The 17,329-nt window shown below is 40.4% G+C and overlaps 1 protein-coding gene across 2 annotated transcripts in view; it reads right to left on the minus strand.

Annotated features, from left to right (window-relative positions):
* RP2 (RP2 activator of ARL3 GTPase) overlaps nt 1-12,345 on the minus strand; it is a 52,251-nt gene extending 39,906 nt beyond the window's left edge. Inside the window, exon 1 of one of the 2 annotated variants that reach the window (XM_077888516.1) lies at nt 12,046-12,345. In XM_077888516.1, the coding sequence (XP_077744642.1) occupies nt 12,046-12,147 (102 nt within the window). In that variant the 5' untranslated portion in view covers nt 12,148-12,345. The remainder of the gene's footprint in view (nt 1-12,045) is intronic. The other variant, XM_077888515.1, reaches the window with a different exon arrangement.
* Between the last annotated feature and the right edge of the window lie 4,984 nt (nt 12,346-17,329).

The raw sequence follows: 17,329 nt of genomic DNA on the forward strand, positions 1-17,329 counted from the left end.
TAATATAATCAGTACTGTATCAGTAGTTGTTGCAAATGCAGAAGTATCTACTCTTAACTCTGAAATTACTGAGCTGCTATCTTAGTCTGCACAGGAAGTATTATGTACTGAATACTCATATCCTCTCAAAATTCTTATGTTGAAGTCCTAACCCCTGAAGTGATGGTACTTGGAGTTAGGCCTTTTAGGTTTAGGAGAAGTCAAAAGGGCAGCACCTCATGATGAGCTTAGCACTCTTAGAAGAAAAGACAGAATTAAGAAAGAAAAAGAAGAGTTCCCCCTCTCTTCCTCCCTCCACACACTAGAGGAAAGGCCATGAGTACACAAGAAGGTAAGTGAATATGAGCCAGGAAGCAGCCCTCACCAGTGAAAAGTGTGGAACGTTACAATTCCGTCCAAATCCCTGCAGTTAAGAGACGTGACCGAACTCTAGCATGGCTTCTAGCAGCACAAAACCATGTCTCTGGAAGGACCCTACCCTCCTGCCCCCATTAAAATTCCTGCCTGGAAAATTTTCCTCCTGGGACAATTTACCATTTGTTCTAGCCAATACCTGATAATAGGCCCCTGACCTCCCTTTCTTAGGGCATTTACTAAAAAGGGCTGGTGGTTGTGAATATGTAAGTCTTAAATCTCATAAACATCTTTCTCAAAGACCTGAGAGCCATTCCTTTGAAATATAATTATCAGGAAGGATAGGGCCTCTGTCTACCAGTCTCTGTGGGAGGACAGAATCCTAACTTTGATAAGTGTGAGAGAACAAACACAGCCGACCTAATCACATTTACACTGACCAACTTTGTAATTTTCACTTTTCTGATTCTATGGAGGCCCTGCTCTCCCTGCTCCCTCATTTTCCTGATAAAATTGCTGAAATCACCTCCACACAAATCGGAACAAAGCTCAGCTCTGTCCCCTACTGTCAGTAGTTACAGAATAAAACCTGTTTTCAATGCTTTAACCTAATGTCCAGCAGTATTTATCTTTGGCATCAGACACTCGGATCTGCTAGTACTTTGATGTTGGATTTCTCAGTCTCTAGAACCATCTAATAAATAAATGTCAGCTGTTTAAGCTACATAGTCCATGCTATTTTGTTATGGAGGACTGGTTGCTATAATAAAATAACAGACCAGGTGGCTTAAACAACAGAAATTTATGTCTCACAATCTGGAGGCTGGAAAGTCCAAGATTGAGGCACCATTGCAGTTGGTTTCCGGTGAGAACTCTCTCTCTGGGGATCCCTGGGTGGCGCAGCGGTTTGGCACCTGCCTTTGGCCCAGGGCGCGATCCTGGAGACCCGGGATCGAATCCCACATCAGGCTCCTGGTGCATGGAGCCTGCTTCTCCCTCTGCCTCTCTCTCTCTCTCTCTCTCTGTGACTATCATAAATAAATAAAAAATTAAAAAAAAACAAAGGTTAAAAAAAAAAAGAGAACTCTCTCTCTGGCTGGCAGACAACAGCTGCCCTCTCACTTACATCCTCACATGGCCTTCCTGGGTGAGTGCAGGACAAGCTCTCTGATGTCTGTCTGTCTCTCTGTCTCTTTTTAAAGATTTTGTTAATTTGTGAAAGACACAAAAAGTGAGGCAGAGCCTGATGCAAGACTCGATCCCAGGACCCTGGGATCACGCCCTGAGCCAAAGGCAGATGCTCAACCACTGAGACACCCAGGTGCCCCTCTCTGATGTCTCTTCTTATAAGGATGCTAATCCTATCAGATCAGGGCCCTACCCTTATGATCCCATTTAACCTTAATTACTTCCTTTGAGGCCCATCTCCAAACACAGCCTACACGGTTAGGGCTTCCACATGAATTTTGGAGGGATATAAATATTCAGTCCATAACAACTGCCAATGCTGAGGAGTTAAATGTAATTTACTATTCTTCTAAGTATTTTATCTGGATACCTCAGTTCTTCTGGTTATGGAGAGAAATTAATGCTATAGCTAAAGATCCTCTAGCTAAAGAGTTCTATGCTATAAAATTATTTGGACTGTCAATATGGTCTACAAAGGAGAAATTTAAGATGTATGTTGCTGTACTTTCTCAACAAATCCTGAAAGTTCTTCAAAACAAAAAGTAATAATAAATAACATGAAGCTCAGTACCATAATCATTTTGCAAAAGTTACTAGTTCTCAAAGTGCCCCAAATCACAAACATGAAAAGGTTATATTTCAAGCTACTTTTTCCACAGGAGCCACTTACGAAGTGAGCTTAGTTTAGGCTGTATTTCTTACTACGAAATCAAAGAAACACTTTCAAAATCAAAGAGTCATCTCAACAACTGGAATTCACCTGATATAGCTACTAAACTAAGTTAAACATTATTGTCTTAACAGAAAACAAAAGTGAACATCTAATATTTTCACTGAGCAGCAATGCAAATTTTTCCATTAAAACTCACCTCTACAGTTTAACTTCCAAAATGATAACCTGAGATGAAATAATGGAATTTGTTAATTTTAATGGAAAGCCTGTCTGCACAGAGTTCCAAAATAAAGCTGAGCAGTATAAGCAGCACCATATAGGTACGAGGCACCATTCTCAGTGCTTTATAATCATTTACTCAATACTGATAAAAACCCAGGGGCACCTGGGTGGCTTAGTTGGTTGAGCATCTGACTCTCAGAGTTCAACTCAGGTTGTGATCTCAGGGTCCTGAGATCCAACCCTGTTTTGGGCTCCGCCAGCCCTCTCCCTCCCCTTTGGCCCCGCCATCCCTGCATGTCTACACTCCCAAAAAAATAATATCTTTTTAAAAATATTCATAAAAACCCCTATGAGAGTTGTGTACTATTGTCTCTTTTACAGATGAGAAAATTTAGGTACCCAGAGGCTAAATAACTTGCCCAAAGTCACACACAGTAAATGCTTGAGCTGAGTTTCAAACCCAGGCAGTCTGACTCCTAAGTATTTTCTTGATTGCTTCTTCATGTGTAACCATATTCAAGCAGAAAACAATGTTTACTAGGTACATAAATCAATAAAACAGAATAGGGATTCAAAAATAGACTAACATATACACTGACAAAGGTGCAAAGGCAATTCAATAAACAAAGAAGTCTTTTCAACAAATAGTGTTGGAACAATTGGAAATCTATATGTAAAAAAATTAAAAGAACCTCTCACATTTTGCACCATTAATTCATTCAAATAATTAATTCAAAATGGATTATAGAACCTAACTGTAAAATCAAAAACTCTACAAACTCTAGAATAAAATAGATGAGAAAATGTTTGTATTCTTAGTCAGGCAAAGATTTTCTAGATGTGAAACCAAAAACCCAATCCATAAAAGAAAAAATTGAAAACTAGACTTTTATCAAAATAGAAAATTTTTGTTCTTCAAAAGACACTGTTAAGAGAATTCAAATAATTAATTGGGAAAAAAATCGCAAAACACATATATGACAAGAGACTTGTGTCCAGGATATAAAAAAAGTCTCAAAACTCAATTAAGAAAACAATCCGGTAAAAAATGGGCAAGAGATTTTAATAAACACTTCACCAAAGAAAATATATGGGTGGCAACTAAGTATATGGAAAAATGCTCAACATCATTAGTCATCAGGGAAATACAAGTTAAACCACAATGAAATACTACTACATGCCTATTAGAATGGCTAAAGTTAAAAAATAAAAAAACACCTGACCATACCAAGTACTGGTGGCATAGCAACTGGATCTCATACATTGCTGGTAAGAATGCAAACTGGCATAGCCACTTTGAAAAATAGTTTAGCAGTTTCTTAAAAAGTTTAATATACAATTTCCACATGAGTCAGTAATCCTACTCCTAGGTATTCACCCAAACAAAATGAAAAATTATGCTCACTCAAAAACCTGTATGCAAATATTTATGGTAGCTTTCTTCATAATTAAAAATTTATTTGGCTTTCAAAACTGAAAACAAGCCAAATGTTCCTCAACTGGTGAATGGATAAACATGGTACACCCATATAGTGGAATACTACTCAACAATAAAAACGAACTCCTGATACATGCAACAACATGGGTGAACTTTAAAGGTATCATGCTAAATGAAAGAAGGCAGACTCAAAAGGTTACATATTACATGATTTCATGTAATATGACATTCTCAAAAAGACAAAATTATAGGGATGGGGCACCCGGCTGGTTAGGTTGGTAGAGCATGGAACCCTTGATAATAGGGTCATGAGATTGAGCCCCATGTGCCAGTGCAGAGATTACTTAAAAAAAACTTTGTGTGTGGGGGGTGCATGGGTGGCTCAGTCAGTTAAGCATCTGCCTTCAGCTCAGGTCATGATCCTGGAATCCCAGGATTGATCCCTGCATTGGGCTCCCCACTCAGCAGAGAGTCTGCTTCTCCCTCTCACTCTCTCAATAAATAAAATCTTTAAAAATAAATAAATAAATAAATAAATAAATAAATAAATAAGTCCAAAAAACCCCCAAAACTATAGGGATAAAAACTGATCAGAGGCTGGAGTGGAGTCGACTACAAAGGAGCATGATGAAATTTGGGGAGTGGGGAGATAAAACTGTTCTATATCTCAATTGTGGTGATCAGTTACTCGACTATGTTCATTTGCCAAAACTCAGAAGTATATACTTTAAAAGGGCAAATTTCTGGGATGCCTAGGTGGCTCAGTGGTTAAACATCTGCCTTTGGCTCAGGGCATGATCTCGGGGTCCTGGGATCAAGTCCTGCATCAGACTCTCTACGGAGAGCCTGTTTCTCCCTCTGCCTATGTCTCTGCCTCTCTGTGTCTCTCATGAATAAATAAAAATCTTAAAAAAAGTAAAAGGGTAGATTGGGATGCCTGGGTGGCTCAGTGGTTGAGTGTCTGCAGTTCAGAACATGATCCTGGAGTCCCAGGATTGAGTCCTGCATTGGGCTCCCTGCAGGGAGCCTATGTCTGCCTATGTCTCTGTCTCTCTCTCTGTCTAATGGATGGATAAAATGTAAATGCCTATGCCTATGTCTCTGTCTCTCTCTGTGTCTAGTGGACAGATAAAATGTAAATTATCCATGTAAATTGCACTTCAATTAAAATAAAATTACTTAAAATTTCAACTTTGTTAAATCAGTTTCAGGACTACGCAGCTATTATAGCTGAAAGATTATTTCATAAATAAAATGGCAGTGCCATGTAATTATAGAAATAATACCAGTACCTTGATCTTATGTACACTGAGAACAAAAGAAGGTGAAGACCTGTATTTATATTAGTTCACCATGTTGCTAAATATATAACTATGAAATAGAATTATGAAATTTTAGGATTGAAAAGGATTTTCCATGTCATCTAATCTTAATCTAATTTTACATTCCCTTTGTTGACCCAGATCTGCCTGAATGCTGCTAGCAACGCTTCCCCCACCCCACCCTGAGAATTAGAGAACTGGAGTGGATCTTAGGAAATTGAGAGCTGGAAAAGCTTGGAAAAGTATACCTCATTGCCTTTACCAATGAGGTATACTGGTGTGTAGAATATAAATTAAAACCCCAGTCCCATATACTTCTCACTCTGTGCTTTTCCCCTTTATCAAAACTTTATGTACGTGAAGAAATTTGAATCCTTAACAGTTGGCAGTGCAGACACTTTTAAAAAAGTTCAGCAGAGGGCAGTCCCAGTGGCTCAGCAGTTTAGCGCCACCTTCAGCCCAGGGTGTGACCCTGGAGGCCCGGGATGGAATTCCATGTCTGGCTCCCTGAGAGGAGCCTGCTTCTCCCTCTGCCTGTGTCTCTGCCTCTCTTTCTGTCTCTCATGAATAAATAAATAAAATCTTTAAAAAAAAACAGTGATTCAACAGTTTCATATATTACCCAGAGCTCATCAAGGTAAGTGTACTCTTGATCCCCTTCACCTATTTTACCCATCCCCCCTGCCCACCTCCCCTCTGGTAACCATCTTTTCGTTCTTTACAGTTATAAGTCTATTTTTTGGTTTGTTTTTTTTCCTTTGTTCATTTGTTTTGTTTCTTAAATTCCACATATGAGTGAAAGAATATGGTATTTGTCTTTCTTTGACTGGCTCATTTCACTTAGCATTATACTCCCTATCTTCCACTCATGTTGTTGCAAATGGAAAGATTTCATTCTTTCTTTTTTTCTTTTTTTGATTTTTTTTATTTCACTCTTTCTGTGGCTAATATTCCATTATATATATATACACCACATCTTCTTTATCCTTCATCTATTGATGGGACACTCAGGCTGCTTCCAGCTCTGGCTATTGTAAATGATGCTGCAACAAACACAGGGGTGCGTATATCCCTTCAAATTAGTGTTTTTGTATTCTTTGGGCAGTAGGGTACTTACTCATACTTACTTACACTTACTTATACTTACTGGATAGTAGGGTAGTTCTATTTTTTATTTTTTGAAGGACTTCCATTCTGTATTCCACACCAGGCTGCATTCCCACCAACAGCAACAATACAAGAGGACGCCCTTTTCTCCACATCCTGGCCAACACTGTTGCTTCTTGAGTTTTTGATTTTAGCCATTCTGACAGGTGTGAGGTGCTATCTAATTGTTTTTTTAAAAAATTTATTTATTTTAGAGTGAGAAAGAGAGACAGCAAGTGACCAGGGGGAGAAGCCGAGGAAGAGGGAAAGAGTCTCAAGCAGGCTCCCTGCTGAGCACGGAGCCCAACATGGGGCTCTGTCTCATTACCCTGAGATCATGACCTGAGCCGAAATGGAGAGTCAGAGGCTTAATCAACTGAGCCACCCAGGGGTCCTTCACTGTGGTTTTATTTTTTTTTTAAAGATTTCATTTATTTATTCATGAGAGACACACAGAGAGAGGCAGAGACACAGGCTGAGGGAGAAGCAAGCTCCTCACAGGGAGCCTGATGTGGGACTCGATTCCAGGATCCAGGGATCAGGACCTGAGCTGAATGCAGATGCTTAAACACCGAGACATCCAGGCGCCCCTCATTGTGGTTTTATATTGCATTTCCCTGATGATTAGAGATAAAGCTGCTTTTAAAATGAATAAAACAAAAAGCTAGTTATCTTCTTCAAAAAATGGTAACAACAACTTTACATAAGAGATTTAAAACATGCAAATTCTTTGACACACCTCCCATGAAAAGTCCCCTCCCCTCGAACATGGGTGCACATATGCGACTACCTCAACCAGCAGAATGTGGCAGAAGTGATGCTACATCACTTCAGAGGCTAGTTAGAAAAAGCCACTAAGTTTCCCTCAGTCTCTTAGGACTTGCCCTTGGAACCCAGCCATCATACTGTGCAGAAGCCTGGGCTACATAAAGAGGCCCCTAGCCCTCACCCTAGCCAAAAGCCAGGATTAACTTACCAGCTAGCTCTGTTATTAAAGCCATATTGAAAGCGGATCCTCTAGCCTCTAGTCAAGCTGCTGCATCTGATGCCAGACAGCCAACCTTGCTAAGCCCTACACAAATCACTGAGTTGTAAACAATATAAGTACTTGCTATTATTCTAAGCCACTGAGTTTGAGAGTGGTTTGGTATGCAGCAATCGATACCTAGAATATGTACTTTACATACTTAAAAGGCTAAAAACAGCATCTAGCCCCCTACTCAATGTGGACACTTCTTTCTCTAATAGGTGGCCATCCAATCTCTGTCTGAATCTTTTGACTAATGAGATGGGTTCCTCACAAAGCCACTTCTTCCAATGATGAACAACCCCAGGAATTTATGATCTGCTTTATAATAAGACTGGTTCTATGCTCCCCAATCTGTGGTCTGAGTGCTATCTTCAGAAGTGATCATTATCGGGCAGCCCGGGTGGCTCAGTGGTTTAGGACCGCCTTCAGCCCAGGGCGTGATCCTGGAGATCCAGGATCCAGTCCCACGTCAGGCTCCCTGCATGGAGCCTGCTTCTCCCTCTGCCTGTGTCTCTGCCTCTCTCTTTCTCTGTCTCATGAATAAATAAATAAATCTTTTTTTTTTTTTAAAAAGAAGTGACCATTATTGTCTAACCTCCTTTTGTCAAGACAGGGCTTTGCCTTGTTAAATAGTAGAGAAATCTTTAGCACTGTTCCATTTTACAGCCAAGGAACCTGAAATGCACAAATTGACTGCTTTATCCAAAGTCATGAAACAGATAGCAAATAAAATGCAATTACCTGAATTTCTGGCATAAGGCTTTTGTTTAGTTTTATTTCTATCAAATATGAGACAATTGTAATGGACACAAGATGTGTTGCCCATACTCAAATTCACAATTTTCATACCTATGCCATCACTGTTCAGAGAACTAATCCTCATTTCTAGGAGGAGTATTGGTATGAATAACTAGAAAATGAAAATTACTTTTCTATACTCTCATCTTTTCCTTGTTTGTACTTAAATATTTCCTGTCTTAATTCAATAAAAGCAGTCAGCTCTTTAAGGGCAGGGATAATTTTTATAATTTTGAGTCTTCCTTGGTGTCTGAGTACTTATATATTGAATAGGTTGCCTAGCTATGAGAGGCAGCATACAGGCAAAAAAGGATAAAAGCATTTCTGTCCAAATGATTTAAAAACAGATGGAACTAGAGGGTACTATGCTAAGTGAAATAAGTCAGAGAAAGACAAATACCATATGATTTCACTCATATGTGGAATTTTACTGATGAACAAAGGGGAAGGGAAGGAAAAATAAAATAAGGTAATAACAGAAAGAGAGGCAAACCCTAAGAGTCTCTTGACAATAGGGAACAAATAGAGGGTGGGGAGGGGAGGTGGGTGGAGGATCGTTTAACTAGGTGATAGGCATTAAGGAGGGCACATGATGGAATGAGCACTGGGTGTCATATGCAACTGATTAATCACTAAATTCTAACCCTGAAACTAATAATACACTATATGTTAATTAACTTGAATTTAAATAAAAAAAAATTCGGGACGGCTGGGTGGCTCAGTGGTTGAGTCTGCCTTTGGCTCAGGGCATGATCCCAGGGTCCTGGGATCGAGTCCTACATCAGGCTCCCTGCAGGCTCCCTATGCCTGTGTCTCTGCCTCTCTCTCTGTCTCTCATGAATAAATAAATAAAATTTTTAAAAATTTTTAAAAATTAAAAAAAATCTTACAACCCCAAAATATTTCTCATGCCAATGTAGTAATTGTACAGTAAGCTTTTCATTTTTTCAAAGTTAGCAACAATAGAAAATAAGCTTCATACACTGTTGATTACAGTGTATTAGTTGCCATGACAACACTTAGTCTCCAAACATTCTAATTGAGACAATTTCTCCTAGCTTCAGTCCCCTAAGACTGACCCAATTACACAACTCAAAACGCAAAACCCAGAAGGTGCCTCTGAACAAAGATACTCTGATTACACAACCTAAGGAAAAATTTAAACACCACTTTTCCAAGTTGCAAGGAAACTTTTCAGGCAATGCATTATGTTTTTACATCTAAAGTTGAATGGTAGTTGTCTGATGTAACTTTAAAACATATCTCACTTCTATTCTCTGGACTGTATTTGCATTCTGTTCCTTTTAAGGTACAACTAAAATCTTCTAGGAGCAAGCAAGACCATGCTAAACTCAGTAGAATTACCACTGGGCTAATATAGAACATTTGCACACTAGCCTAAATTGGCTTCATAAGAGATAAAGAACTAGAAAAAATATTTAAAATCATATAAAATTTAGCCACTATAAATGAGACACCTAGAGTGAACTCCTAATGATTTCAAAACAAAAAAGAAAAAATCACAAAAAAAAAGCAATGTTGGGAAATGTGGTACCTCCACTGTCTCAAAATGTAAGCTAGTAATTCTCTTTCTCTAATAGTCCAGCAGATTTTTAAACTGGGTTGTTTTCAGAATATAATGTCCATTTATTAAGAAAAATTCTGATTAGGTGAGTTGATCAATATTTTAACTTTGATTACGCACATATGCAGAAGTATGAGCTTATTTTGCATATCCAATAATGTCTTACACCTCTACATCTACAGTACCCTACTAGTGTTCTCCCAAAATGTTCCTTGTAAGCTCAAAACAGTGTCTACAATTGAAAGTTTACTATACGAAAAAAAAAAAAGAAAGAAGGTTTACTATACGGCTCATATGGGGGGGAAAGTTTGGATGTTGGTGTCCACTGTTCTATTTTTCGATATATTTACTTAGCCAAAAAGCAAAAGAAAAAAATCACAGTATACATTCATGTATCTAAAAGGAAAAAGGGGCACCTGGGTGCCTCAGTCCACTGAGCAACTGGTTCTTGATTTCCACTCAGGTCATGATCTCAGGGTCTTGGGATCAAGACCTGCATCTGGCTCTGTGCTCAGCCTGGAGTCTGCTTGTTCCTCTCCCTCTGCTTCTCCCCTCCCACTGCGCACGCATGTGCGAGATCTCTCTCTCTCTCTCTCTAATAAATAAATAAAATCTTAAAAAAGGAGAAAGATTGACATATGCAATTCTGACTAACCTGAACATTGTTAATAAACGCTAACCACAAAATCATTTTTTACAAAGTAATGAGTCAAAGGGCAACTGAGACTACACTAAATTTAAAAAAATTAATAAAAGCACTTTAGTTTTAGCCTAAGATTTCAAAATAAAAAGCTAAAATAAAAATCAAATACACAAGCTTCTCTATGGCAGCCAGTTCAAGATTAAAGAGAAATACTAAGAAATACTAAGGCTGAGGAAATGACTCTTTTAAAAACTGTCCACTAAATAACTTTAAGTGCAAACTTCTTGTACACCAGAAAGCACAGTATTTTTCATTCCTACACAATAAAATGATGCTATCAAATATATATATATAAGAGGACAATAAATATACCATGCAATCCAAGAAGGATCTGAAAAACAAGGAAGAAAGGTGCAGCTCAGAATTCTGCAAAAAGCTTCGCATTGCTTACACTTGGAGAACTTAGTTTATATGAATAACATTCCTGTGACTGAAAGTCATGCAGGGAGGTCTATGAAATCATAACATGAATACAAACTTTACTCCAAAGTATTCATGGGTGAAGATATGTTGCATTAAGCAAGGACGTAACTGTTCTTAACGTTTATTTAAAAGTCTTTTTGGGGATCCCTGGGTGGCTCAGCGGTTTAGCATCTATCTGACTTTGGCCCAGGGCGTGAAGTCCCAGGATCGAGTCCCACGGCGGGCTCCCAGCATGGAGCCTGCTTCTCCCCCTGCCCGTGTCTCTGCCTCTCTCTCTCTCTCTCTATCATGAATAAACAAATAACATCTTTAAAAAAGTCTTTTCGTTTGGAAAAGAAAAATACTTGACAAGTGTATCAAAGTATTTTACTAAGCACAAATGCAGAACTATGTAGAAAGAGGAAACACGATGAAATTTATGACTAAGTGTGTTTTGTGCAACACCAGTGGACGTCCCAAAGCTTTCTCATTTCTGGCTATATACAAAGTAAAATGAAGGGCGTTTTCATTCATTGAAAACAATAGTCACATATTGCCTGGTTTATGCTGGTTATTGTCACCATACAGTCTTGACATACGTCCCAACACTGATTCAATTTTCATTATTCCTTCTGTACAACTGGAAGAGGAGGAAAAGCAAAGGCGTACGTTCGACAGTCCACTTCGGAACTGCGAGAATTCAGGAGTGGAAATATACCATCAGGCACCAAAGTGATTCAACGGCTAGGGCAGACAAAAGAGAAAACAGCCACAGACGAACATGAGCCGCGAAAAAAGCTGAGAATCGGTCCCACGTGTAACTCGACGACTGGACCAAACCCCGCTTGGGCGCTGCCGGTGAAATGAGCAGATTTGAGATTCGGGGCATTCACGGCTCTCCTTCCTCCCCTGGAGTCCACCCTCGGACTGCAGGGAAAGCCCCCAGGGCTCTGACCCTGAGCTCTAAGGCCCCTTCCAGCGCTTCACAGTTCCCCGTGGCGCCCTCTCCAGCGCTGTATCTCATCGCACCCCAAAAAGTCATTCCCCCCCGACTTCGACTACTCGCGCTGAGAAAGGAGGGCGCGCGCGAGCGCTGCAGCTGCCGGATCGGCCCGGGCCGCAAGGGACCCTCGTCGAGCGGCTCTCGAGAGGGCTGAGCCCGGCGGCCACCGGACTTGGGTTACCTTCTCGCGCTGGTCCCAGCTGTACTGCTTCGGCCGCTCCCCCTCGCCCTCGGGCTGCGACTCCTTCTCAGCCTTCCGCCTGTTGGAAAAGAAGCACCCCATGGTCCCTGCTTGCGGACCGCCACCCCTCGCCGGCCCGCTCCTTCAGGCACCTCTTGGGGAGTGTGGCGTGAACCCCAGGCGCCCGGGCCCCGCAGCTCTCCGGACCCCGCCCCGCGAAACCGCCCAGCACTCCCCAGCCCGGGTCAGCCCGCCAGGCCCAACACCCCTTCTCTTTTTCCTCTCAGTCGCCCAGACGACCCATCTCAGCCAATGACCACTCAGCGCCCAGTGAGCCAATCAAAGCCCCGCGAGCAGCCCTGCGCGACCTATGAAGGAAGGTCGACGTAGGCACACAACCAATCCCCTGCCCGCTCCGGCGCCAGCCCCCAGGGGCGGGCCCTCGGGCTCCGGCGCACGCACCGCTGGCCCCGCCCCCCGGCCCCGCCCCGCGCCGCCAGGGACTCTCTGGGGCTCCCCGGCCGTTGAGAGTCAGGCTTCTGCAGCCTTGTCTTTTTGCCCTTGGTTCTCAGTTTCTAAGTTCTAAGCGCGCGAAGGATCCCTAGTTGAACATTAAGCTTCAGTTTTATGATGCAAGTGGTGAGGGAACAGTAGTTGCGGCTGACACAGGAAGAGGCCCTGAAATTCGTGATTGGCCCTTCCTGCCCCGTCCCCCTCAACCCCAACATCTTCTGGCTAGTGGCGCTCCCTCCGAAACTTCCCCCAGCCACACTCCCTTTTGCCTTCTCTTCTGGGCTTTCTTAATTCTTGTACGTCTCACTCTAAAATTGCACGAGTACTTAGTAAAATAATTGTGTATTCTCTCCCTATTAGAAATGTGAATTTCTTGAGGCCAGAAGGCCTCTCTTTAAGAGCACGTACCTTTGAATTCCCTAGGTCTGGCTCAGCTCCGTGCTAGGTGCTCGATAAAACGTTTGTTAAATGCATTCATGAATGAATACATGCTAGTAAAGGAAGTGTTTATAACCTTTTCTATATTCCTTATCAAAGAAAGTGACTAGAGTGTGTATATGGTGAGGGGGCGGGGGGAGTTACATAGCAAAGGGGTTCTTGTGCAATTTATAGCTTAGTGGAGGATTGCCAGATGAACAGTCAACTCTGAGCAAGTGGTATAGACTTTGAAGGGTTTTTTTTTTTTATTGGAGTTCGATTTGCCAACATATAGTGAAGGTATTAAATATATATATATATTTATATATTTATATATACTCTATGAAAATTTGTTACACTTGGGCCAAGTTTACTACAATACACATGTATTGCTTATGTGACAATAAAAAAAAAGACCACCTGGGTGGCTCAGTTGGTAAATCCTGGGACTCTTGATTTTGGCTCAGGTCATGATCTCATGCTGGTGAGAAGGAGGCCCACCCCCACCCCTGGTGGGGCTCTGCTGGGGTGGAGCCTGCTTAAGATTCTCTCTCTCCTTCTCCCTCTGTCCCACCCCCTCCCAAAGGCAAGTTGTTGCTTAAATTCTCTGAGTACAGTATTTTGACATCTTAGTAGGACACCAAATGTGAATCAGGTCAAGTTTAAATTTGGTTATCTTTTTACTTTCCCACGCTTATTCACATCTAGCATATGTCCTAAATGAGTCTCTGACTTAACTTGAGCATTAAGAATGTTCTCTTTTTCACTTCCTGTCTTTTGTTGCCCAATCAGGAAGAAAAGTGCATGTGTTCAAGTATTAGAAATTACTGCAAATTTAAGTTCCAGATCTTAGGCAATAGGGTCTTTACCCTATACATACATACTTTTTCTTCTTCCAGCTGAGATGAAAGGTCTATGGGAGGATGTTTTGGGTAAGACCCTTAGATATTTTATAGTCATAGAATGTTAACATTGTGACCACCGTGTAGTGGTGGGAAACAGGTCTACAGAGATTAAGGGATGAATCCATAGTCACAATGAGAGTGGTTGATCAGGGACTAGAAAAACCCAGAGCCTGTATTGTTCAATGCTCCCTCCTACCCTGAATGCATTCCTTTCTGATTCGTCTGAAATAAAAAAGTAAAGAAATATGTCTTTAGGCCTTCTGATGCCTAGGGGAGCTCTGTCCCACAGTGATGCTCTTCCACTTAATGAACAAACAACAAAATTAATTTTAGAGAAATAATCCCTAAAACGCTCATAGTTTTGAATTACTCATTAATGAGAAACTCAAACCTAAAACAAAAATCTAGATCCAACAGTGATCTTTTCAGGGACCCTAAGGAAAGGGCAGATAAAGTCCCCATTCTGTTAAATCCCATCCCACCATCACCCCCGACCAAAAATAAAATAATTAAATTAAAATTTAAAAACTGAGGACTAGAAAGCCAAGGAACAGAGCCGGTACTAGAGCTGTCATGCTCTTTCTTTCTCTCTAGCTTACTCTTTCTTTTCTGCTCCTCTCTCTTTTTTCTCTCCCTACCCATCATGGATTCTCATCACCACTTTCGTGTGTGTGTGTGTGTGTGTGTGTGCGTGTGCGTGTGCAAACCAGCTCTCTTTACATATCCATCAGCATGCACTATATACGTGGCTGAGAACAGCTATCCCACTCTGATTCCTTATGGCTTTTCTGTCCAAGTATGCCACAATCTCTTTATATCTTAGTTCAGATTCTCAAGGAAGAGAACCACATAAATTGCTGGCCAATCAACAATAGAATGCTTCTCCATCAGTCAAGTGTACACCCTTGGTCTAATGGCTGCAGCTGCAAGGATGAATTTCATATTACAAACATGGGTGGGGAGCAGGTCCTACAAAGGAAGCATGTGCTGGCAGTCCCAACTCCAAAACGTCCAGACAGAAATGGGTTGTTCCTTCTGCCTGTACCCTTCCTGCTACTTACACTCTTTTGACTTCTGTTCTGTAGAATGCTGCCCTTCATATTCAGCTTAATAGATATGTTCGGCTAAGTTGAGTTGCGGAGTTTGTACCTGGCCACAGGTTCCCAAGAAATTCTGGGTTCCCCATGTGTCTTGACCACAGAAGTGGCATAGTTACTTCTCAGAAGACAGACATGAAGAGGTATATATATATGTATATATATATATAAAATGAATAAGTCAATTACCCCAACAACAGCAGCTGGAAAAGTCCCTATTCTTGAGTTGACCTGACAAATGCTTGCTCACTCTGCACTCAATGAAGGACACACTTGATAATGAAGGAGAAGGGAGAGGAGGAGTATTTCAGTTATTTATTGCTGCATAACAAATCACCTGAAACATAATAGCTTAAACAACAGTTTCTTTACTTTGCTCACAAATCTGAAATTAAGGCAGGGCTCTATGGGGACAACCGAACTTCTATGCTAACATGCAGAGTCTCAGCTGAGAGGACTCAAATGGCTAGGGGACTGCCAGAAACCACACTATGTGAAATCTCAAGGCCTCTCCACATGATCTCTCCATCTAAAGGCTCCAAGAGACAAAGACAGAAGTTGCAAGGCCCCTTAAGATGTAGTCTCAGATATCATGCAATATGTCTTCCACTAGACTCTATTGGTCACATGGGGCTGGCCCTAATTCATTAAGGGAAGGCACTGAACAAGGGAATGTATACTGGAAGGCACAGATCTTTGGGGTGTCATCTCAGGGGCTGGCCACCACAACGGAGTCAACTCAGTCATTAGTCTTACATATGTACCAAAGAAGATGATTGGAAGGTTAAAAAAATTGCACAGGCATATAACTGTTATTTTCTTTTCATAGTTTTCTGAGCCAAAATTCTTCTCATTCTTTAGCTTTTAGGCACTTCTTACTGATTTTTTTACTACCTTATTGACCAGTTCTAATTATTTCTAAAAGCATCAAAAATTGTGTGTAATCAGGTTATAAAGACTGTGTTTTTCTGACTGCTCTTAGCATTGGATATCTTATTCACTGTTGTTGGCAAAATTCTCCATGTAAGCCAAGTAAAAAATATTCAAATGTTAGTACAGAAGAAGGATAACAGGGGAAACAGACTTCTAACTCAGATTGGGGTGGGGAGGGTGGAAGAGTAGAGAAAGACTTCTCAGAAGTGAATGGATTTAGCAGCATAAAATAAAAATAATTCCAGTAACTTTTTACAGCAAAGCAATTCCAATGGAAACTATTTTAAAAAATAGCTTCTGGACTAAAAAATTTTTTTTCTGGTGGAATTTCCATTTTCTAAATATCTATTTCAATACTTTTCAGAAGGGAGAAACTATGATAAAACTCAGAGCTAATCAGAGTATGTTAGTTCATGAAATTTGTTTTTCTTCTTGAGATTTTATTAACAAAAGAGAACTGCTTGCTATTTCACCCAAGCTAAATGAGAGATATTTTCTAGTTTTCTCTACACATGGAGACAAAAAAATAAGTCTTTTTTAAAAAATAAGTCTGAATCTGACATCTAGAAGATTCCAACCATAATTGCTACTCATCGACATCTGTATACTATAAAAATTATTTCAAAACACTGAAAAAGAAAGATTTGGGCAAGATAACCGATGCCACAAGGCAAAAGTTTTAGTAAAAGGATATTTGATAACATTTCCTAAATCTTACACAAGAAAATGGCTATTATCACAGAGATGGCCAATAGCTAGGCAAGCCTGACATTTCCTGGGACTTTGAAGAGTAGTATTTCTTTCCAGCTTCTCTCCCTCTTCCTTTCCCAGTGCCTGACAAAAGTGGAGAAAAGTCAATGTTCATTCTAGACAAAAATCTTCCCTAAGAGTTGCTCTGCTGGTTTCATATGATGCCCACCTTCTCACCTCTCTACCACAAACACCAAGCTGCATAGTACATTCTAAGATCAGGATAAGAAAGTGAACCAGAGAGGAAAACATCTTTTTGGGACTTCTGTCACATGCTCACTAATTCTCGTGGTGCCAAGGATGATATCTAATAACAGTTCACTCTAAGACAGGGAGAAACCCAGGATTAGTAGGGTTTGAAGTTTATACAATTTGGATTGGGTCCTTTTTTATTTTTTTATTTTGGGGGGGTCCTTTTTAAAATTGAAATATAATTGGCATACAACGTTATATTAATTTCAAGTGTACAATGCGGTGATTCGATATTTGTATATATTGAGAAATAATCACGACAATAAATCTACTTAACATCTTACTATATTGACTTATGGAGTTTTTTATTCTGATGATGAAAACTTTTAAGATCTACTCTCTTAGCAACTTCCATATATGCAATACGATATTATTAACTTTAGTCACCATGCTGTACATCTCCAGAACTTATTTATT

Source organism: Canis aureus, chromosome X (assembly GCF_053574225.1).
Source record: "Canis aureus isolate CA01 chromosome X, VMU_Caureus_v.1.0, whole genome shotgun sequence".
Taxonomy (NCBI): Eukaryota; Metazoa; Chordata; class Mammalia; order Carnivora; family Canidae; genus Canis; species Canis aureus.